This window comes from Acanthaster planci, unplaced genomic scaffold (assembly GCF_054643075.1).
Source record: "Acanthaster planci isolate LZ-2023a unplaced genomic scaffold, COTS_SCS Contig68, whole genome shotgun sequence".
Lineage (NCBI taxonomy): Eukaryota > Metazoa > Echinodermata > Asteroidea > Valvatida > Acanthasteridae > Acanthaster > Acanthaster planci.
Window position 1 is genome coordinate 21,445 of NW_028257690.1, and position 7,711 is coordinate 29,155.

Sequence of the window (7,711 nt, forward strand, 5' to 3'; positions counted from 1 at the left end):
TTTCGAGGCCAAAGTACGCCATATTTTTAGTCAGCGACAGAGGTAGCCAGTTATCTTTAAAATTGTGAAACACATCCGCGTCTCGGTAACTGACGATTTTGTTGCCTGTAAGCTGACGTTGATTTCTTTAATCAAATTTCTCGCCACATTATTAAACACGGTTCGATTATCGTCGGATGCTCCGTCTAAATCGAGTTTAAACGCCAACTTTGCGGTACCCGGACGATTACGTCGTTAATGCCTAAAGCGACGAGTTTTATGTTCAACGTCTAACCTGCTGCAACGGTACTCGGATTATCAAATTGACAAACGCACCAGTCAATTTAAACGAGTCAATGGCAGGCGCGTGAAAACGGGCCCAAGTTTGTATTACTTATTAAACGGGCCAACTAGGAGTTTTGTCAAAGAGGGACTTCAAGTTGTAACCGAGGATACCGAATTACCGTCCACTAGACAATGTCCGTGGGCTAAAGGTTCAATGCCGTCTGATAATACGTAATGCTCTGTGTCTAACGGCGAAAGGCTTAATTTATTTTGCGACACAGTGAATATGAGTTGCGGGGGGGCCTGTTTGGTACACTTTTTATAGTACACTTTTTACAGTACATGTTTTATAGTACACTGTTTAGGGTACACGTTGACCCAAAATCTTAAAATGTTCCCCAACACAATAGACCCATGGCCCGGCTGGAGGTCCGGACGTAAGTAACATGACACAATAGACCGTGGGCCGACCGTGAGGCTCCAAAAGTGAATGAAAGGATAAGAGTACTAATCTCTATACAAAGGACCGTAGGCCGACCGTTGGGCCCCCAAAAGTTAATGATCGTGATACAATAGAGATTGGCCGACCGGGGCTAAAAGTCCGTTTGTGTATTTTGTTAATGGTACACGCCGATAATGAAAGCGATAATGAAAGCACTTCTCTTACAATCGTCGCCACGGCTGTTTGTTTCGCGGATTTTAGAAATCTAAAATAAAGATGGTCGCATGAGCGTCAGGAAAGGGGTGATATGACCAAAGATGAGGGTAGGGGGAGAAGTTAATGCGTCGCGGGGAGACATGTAACGATCCGTCCGTGGGGTAAACACGAAAAAATAAAATTCGGGGTTGAGAGAAAATGTTTAAGGCAAAGAGTTTAACGCGGTAGTTCAAATGAATATTTGATTCGAAAGGTAGCAGATCGAGAGATAAATATGGAGAGCGAAATCCCAAACTGTCGGCCTACCCGATTAATGTATCTGGCCTCCGAAGTAACGGAGCGACAGCTCGCTGAATTGGCTGGTAATTTCGTCAAAGAACAGGAGGGAACGAAACCGTGGGAAGAACTTTTGATGTCTCTCGGCCTTTCTAGCGTCGATTTATTAGGCATAAAGAAGAAAACAGATTTAATTTGTGGGGGACAATCGTTACGCCTTGGTGCAGTGGAAACGGCGTTATTATAAAGAAGCCACGATCGAAAGACTTCTCACGGAGTGTCAACGATGTAATATTTCGATTGGAGCCTACGATTTTTTATACCCGGAGTAAAGTTTTAAGGGAGTAAAACCGAATCTATGTGATTTATGTTTAGAAAATGACGTCATGCAACGTCATATCAATAAAACGATAATCCTTTTGTTAAAAAATGCTGAGTCATCCTCTTAAGAAATGACGTCATGAGAACGGGCTGTTACGCAATATTTCATTCAAGAAAATGAAATAAAAGCGAGTGGAACAACGCAAAAGTGATATTTTCTGGAAGATGTTCAATTGCGAAAGATGACCGGTCCTCAAACACAAGCCCCTTGGTCCTCCCAATGCAACGCATTGCCGTCGTGTAGACCCACGCATAGTTGGGATATGGCCGGCAGCCTTAATACGGTCTCTGAATTTTGTCAAGAAATGGAACAGGCCCCAATGGCTCAAGTGCCTTTGGAAGAGGGATCGAGGAAAAGATCGTTGGTTGAACAAAGAATGACCGCGCCACTAAGGACCCTAAAAGTATTAGAGCCAACGGATTTATCGTCTAGCGCCAGATTTAAATTGACGGAGGGACGCCATGTTGTAATTGAAAAGTTTCGCGCGTTGCCTTACGTAAAAATAAGGGATTATCACCAAGTCAAAAAGAAGGGCTTTCCATTGGTTCCCGGTCGAGGGATTAAATCTTCCCGTGACGGAGTGGGAGTGCCTTAAGACAATGATTCCCGAAATTGACGCGGCCATCGACCAAATTCCATCGTAAGTTGGCGGGAAATTTCCTTGCTACGAACAAAGAAGTGAAAAATGGATAAAAGGGGTAGAGTCGGCCCTCGAGACCCATCTTGCTCCAACGCAACCATCAGCACCACCAGTACCATCAGCACCACCAGCGCCATCAGCTTCAACAGCACCGCCAGCTTCATCAACAGCATCACCTCTCTGCTTTCTCAGCACCATCTATCTTATACGCCATGGCCCAACAGTTTTTTGGACCCAAGTTTAACGCCGAGGAGGAGTGGCGGCAGTTGGACGGCCGCGTGGCTGACGAAGACCCCATGTGGGGACCCGCTCAACGGGAAATGGGTAAGTTAGGTTCGTTATCGATTCAACGCTCTCGTACGACGGTCCTAACATTCAATTAGGAATGATATTCTTCCAGTTTCTTATGGCTTTTTTTGTTTTCTTGTAACACGCAGATGTTGAACATGTCGATCTGGTCGAAGACGGAGGTCAAATCGATAGATTTGACCATGTCAGACGATGGTAAGTTTCTTTTTAAAAAATGTATATATGTAGGTGTGTTTAGTCGTCTTTGTTACTGTAATGTCAGCGATGTTTTAATACAAACAGATTTGTATTTGTATTTCATACACAGACGACGACGTGTTTTTGCCGGCAAGCCCGGCACCCGCTCCACCCAGCCCGGCACCCGCTCCACCAAGCCCACCCATCCTACCACCCAACGAGGACCTCTTCACTGAGGCTACAGTCTACCTCTACACACACGTGGCAATGTTTATTAATTTAATTTTTCCTCATTTTATAGCAAGCAGATGTGGGAGGGTGTGAAATCGATCACCCCTCACAAACTCAACACATATGTGTCATGGAAGACAAGGAAACGTTACTAAATTGGTTTTTGAGGGACATGTTGGAGGAGCTGTGTGACGATAGACTTGAAGAGTGTATTGATACATGGGTATACGAAGTGCAACAAAATCAGGAATTATCTTTACACGACGCGCATTTGGACATGGCGATTCTTGACCTTTCCACATTTGTATGTTTTTAGTTGCAGCAGGCGGAAAAATTAGAAGCGTTGAGACAATTTATTTTATAGAACTGGGGTTTTTTTCAGGGCTGTCGACACAGGGTTCCTCTTTTTTACTTTATTTTTTTTCTTTGTTTTTTCAAGTAATGTATAGTTAATGGTTTGAAATGTGTAATGTAATTTGTGTTTGAAATAAAATGGTTGTTATTGGGAATAGTTTGCGTCGCTTGTTTGTATTTTGGTTTGGGTGAAATAAGAAAAAATAATTAATAAATAAAATCAGGCAAAGAAATAGATAAATAAATCAAAATAGAAGATAATAATAGAGGAAATAGTCAAGAAATAGATAAATAAATGAAAATAGAAAATAATTGATAAAGAAAATTAGGCAAAGAAATAGATAAATAAATCAAAATAGAAAATAAGAGAAATGGAGAAATAAATAATAATGATCAAGAAAGGAAATAAAACAGAGGCATTAAAAAGGGGTTAAACTATATCCAGCGGTCATTTCAAACTTTGACTTTGATGAGGCAGGATCATGGAAAAGCAGTTAACGTCCCTGTATTACAACATAGGTCGCGAAAGTGGTCTGAACAGCGTAAACAGGTTGTATCGCGCCACCAAGCAAGATGGAAAGTACAAGATTATGCGGAAGCAAATTCAAGACTTTCTTTGAGGACAGGATGCTTACCTGCTCCATGAACCTGCCAGAAAAAGATATCCCAGAAATAGAAGGATGGCCGTGGGTCGGGATGAAATCCACCAGTTAGATCTGATAGATGTATCTAATTTATCCAAAGACAATACAGGCTATAGATACTTGCTGACTTGGATCGACGTGTTTTCCAAATACGCCTGGGTTATTCCGTTAAAAAATAAATCGAGCAAGGCGCTGGTGAATGCTTCAAGACCAATGTCAGATCTAGCGGCAGACCTCCCGTGATGATTCACACGGATAAAGGCAGTGAATTTACCAACCGTCCATTCCAAGACATGCTTAAAACGGAAGGGATACATTTCTATACGACCAACAGCGAGGTCAAAGCATCCGTCGCGGAGAGATTCAACCGCACGCTCAAGTCTCGCATGTGGCGGTACTTTACGTGGAAAAACACATTGAAATACATTGACGTCTTGGGGCCACTGGTGAAGGCCTACAACCATTCGCATCACTAAACCATTGGAATGAAGCCCGCGGAAGTCACCGGCGCGAATGAAAGCGCCCTTACTGAGAATCGTCCCCGTGCAAAAGTCTGGTGTCACTCAGTGTGATGTCATCGCTCACACCTTCAGCGCGCCCCATTACGTGCCCGTCAAACGAAAACACTTTGAGACGATTCAGGTGGATATAAGGACCGACACGGGAGAGAAAGTGCCATTCCAACACGGGAAACTCACCATTACACTTCATTTTCGCAAAAGCCGTCCCTCTTTGTTTTGAGCCGTCACGGTGGCCTTCGTGAAATATTACAAAAATCATGCAGGGGGCGGGGATTATTATTTCAGAGGTGCCCCCGTTCAGAAGGGATACAGACTGGGCAATATTTTACACAAATACACTTTACCGATGATCAAACAAGGTGCCAAAATGATAGTCAAGGAGGCCTTGAAGACCGGGGTAGGAATCGTCGCCGATACCCTCGACGGACAGAATGTCAAGACGGCAGCGAAGAAATGGGTGAAACAGGCTGGAAAGAAGATGACGTCACGGGTCATGCAGCAACTCTCCGAACCGATCCGCCTTCCAGGAGAAAGGTTTAAAACGGAAAGCACCCGGCGCGTCGGGCAGAAGGGCTCGGAGCAAGCGACTGAAGAGGACCCCCGACATTTTTGATTAACAAGGGTGTACACCACTATGGCATTCATCAGTAAACATTCGTGCGAATGCACAAAGTCCGAACTGGATCTGTTTTCCGTCCCGCCCACTCAGACCTCCATTTTGAAAGGGCAATGGGTACAGTACAACCCACTGACCAATATCGTGGACTCGGACTCTATAGAATTTAACATCACCGGTTCCACCGAGCACTACCTGGATTTGGCACACACCCTGATCAACGTCAAAGTTACAGTGGTCAATGAAAATGGCGCCGACCTGGGCGAGGGTGTTCCCGTCGCTCCCGTCAATCTGCTGCTTCACTCCCTGTTCTCCGAAGTGGATGTCACGCTCAACGATAAACTCGTTTTGTCTTCCTCCAACACGTACCCGTACCGAGCCCTGTTAGAAACCCTGCTCATTTAAGGCAGGTAAGGTCAAGGCATCGCAGCTGACAGCCGCCCTGTTTTACAAAGATACGGCGGGAAAAATGGACTCGGACGATCCAACCGCGGAAGAAAATTTCAGTGAGGGATTAAAGCGGAGATACAAACTGTCGAAGGGGAGCTGTATTATCGATACGTTGGGACCGATTCACGGAGACATATTTTTTCAAGATAGGTTTTTACTGAACGGCGTCAACCTGAAGCTCAAGTTTCATCGCAGCAAAAACAGTTTTTGTTTAACGGCGGCTTTACCTGACACTCACTACAAAGTAAAGATAATGGAAGCTTCTCTGTACGTGAGAAAGGTGGTGGTCAGTCCCACCGTGGCTCTAGCGCACGCCAAACCCTACAGAGTGCTACGGCCAAATACCCGCTGCGCAGAGTGGAGGTCAAAACTTTTTCTATTCCGCTAGGAAATCAATCTTTTACCCGCGAAAATCTGTTTCTGGGACAAATCCCCCGGCGCATGGTGATTGGCATGGTGGATAACGCGGCCTTCGACGACGACTATCATAAAAACCCCTACAACTTTAAACATTACGGTCTAAATTACCTGGGGCTGTACATGGATAACGAACAGACGCCGTGGTGACCTCTTCAACCCAAATTTTCCGGCAAAGACGAAGCGTACATGATGTCCTATAAGACTTTATATTCCGGTATAAATACCCTGTTTCGAGACAAGGGCAATCAGATCAACAGGGAAGACTATGAGTCGGGATCCTCCCTCTTTGCCTTTGATCTGTCTCCGGACTTGTCGAGCGGGTCTCATTTCAACCTGGTCAAGTGTAATAACATGCGTCTGGAGTTGAAATTTGCCGAGGCCCTGACAACAACCGTCAACGTGGTGGTGTTCAGTGAATTCGAGAGCATCCTGGAAGTGGACGAGATCCGCAATATTCTGATCGATTACACCAATAAACGATGACCAGCGTACAAGTTTGAAGAGTCCTCAAGGGGGACAGCATGACCCGCCGTGACGTCATTGGTGTATTCCCGTCGGATAGGTTATTGCCTGTGACCAAATACCCCAGCGCGCTCATCATGAACGCCGACGAGAGTGATCGACCGGGCACCCACTGGCTGGCGATGTACTTTACTCAGGATTGCCGAGCGGAATTTTTGACTCTTACGGGCTTCCACCAGACACCTACGGGCAACATGTTCAATCTTTTTTACGGAAGAACAGTTTGCAGTTTATACGCAACACAGTTCGCTTGCAATCTTTCACCACGACGGTTTGCGGTCACCACTGCCTATTTTACCTGTTGCACCGTTGTAGGGGCATCTCCATGAGAGCTATTGTGTCCGTGTTTACGGTTGACTGCCTCGTCAATGACGTGTGGTGCAGGATTTTATCGAAGAGAGATACAATGTCGATGTACCCGTGTTAGACTTAGATTTTATTTGTCGTCAAATCTGTGTGAAGAAAAATTGAATCCAAAACTTGAAATCTTTTCAATGTCTTAATAATAATCTCGAGTAGTTGAGTTAAGTTACAAATTCTGAGTAAAGAAAATTGAAATCGAAAAATTGAAAACTTTTCAATGTCTCACGTAGTTTAGTTTTAGTTAATACTTAATAATGTCTTAACAATGTCGCGTAGTTAAGTGTTAGTTAATTTTAGCGAGTCAATGTTAGTACTCACAAAACTGGCAAAAAAAGTCAAACAAAACTAACTTTTTTCTGTTGTCTTCTGCCTCATTTATTAATCAATCGTGAATAAACCACAGTTCAATAACAAAGTCAATTGTTTTTTTTAAGCGTACAATCATTAACCGAGTTAAAAGTAAAGACCCTCCTCCCTCCTTGGAAAAATGTGTGTTACGTGAAATTACAACGTGTCACACTGAAGCCTTTTCCTGGCTCTTACTGGAGTTGACACAACCCTAAGGCGCCTTTTTCGAGAGGGAACGGGTGGAGGGGATGTAGGAATATCGGGAAGTAATCTTTTTTCTTCCGGTCCCATTTGTTTGTATTTTCTAACGACATTGCACCCTGCTTCATTACTGATAATACTCTCGGGCGCGTTAGATTTGGCCAATCCGTGCATAAAGTACTGAAATCCATGAGGAGCGAAACCCTTTTTATTCCTCAAAGTATCATTCACCAAATCAGAAATATTCGAACCCTTGACAACATTTCCTTCATAAACCAATTCACCCTTTTTGTTCCAAGTCATGACGTCATTATGCTTTAGGCTGTTCATAAGAA

General features: G+C 44.1%; 2 protein-coding genes across 2 annotated transcripts; both read left to right on the forward strand.

The window, feature by feature from the left end:
- Positions 1-2,265: 2,265 nt before the first annotated feature.
- LOC147795333 (uncharacterized) lies at positions 2,266-3,475 on the forward strand. The gene is made up of 3 exons (XM_087132041.1): positions 2,266-2,544; positions 2,658-2,724; positions 2,837-3,475. The coding sequence occupies exons 1-3, from the start codon at positions 2,266-2,268 to the stop codon at positions 3,028-3,030; spliced, it is 540 nt and encodes a 179-aa protein (XP_086988167.1). The 3' UTR covers positions 3,031-3,475.
- A 1,615-nt stretch (positions 3,476-5,090) lies between these two features.
- Positions 5,091-5,477, forward strand: LOC147795334 (uncharacterized protein F54H12.2-like). Its single transcript, XM_087132042.1, has one exon. It carries the CDS (start codon positions 5,091-5,093, stop codon positions 5,475-5,477), a length of 387 nt encoding a protein of 128 aa, XP_086988168.1.
- Positions 5,478-7,711: the final 2,234 nt, after the last annotated feature.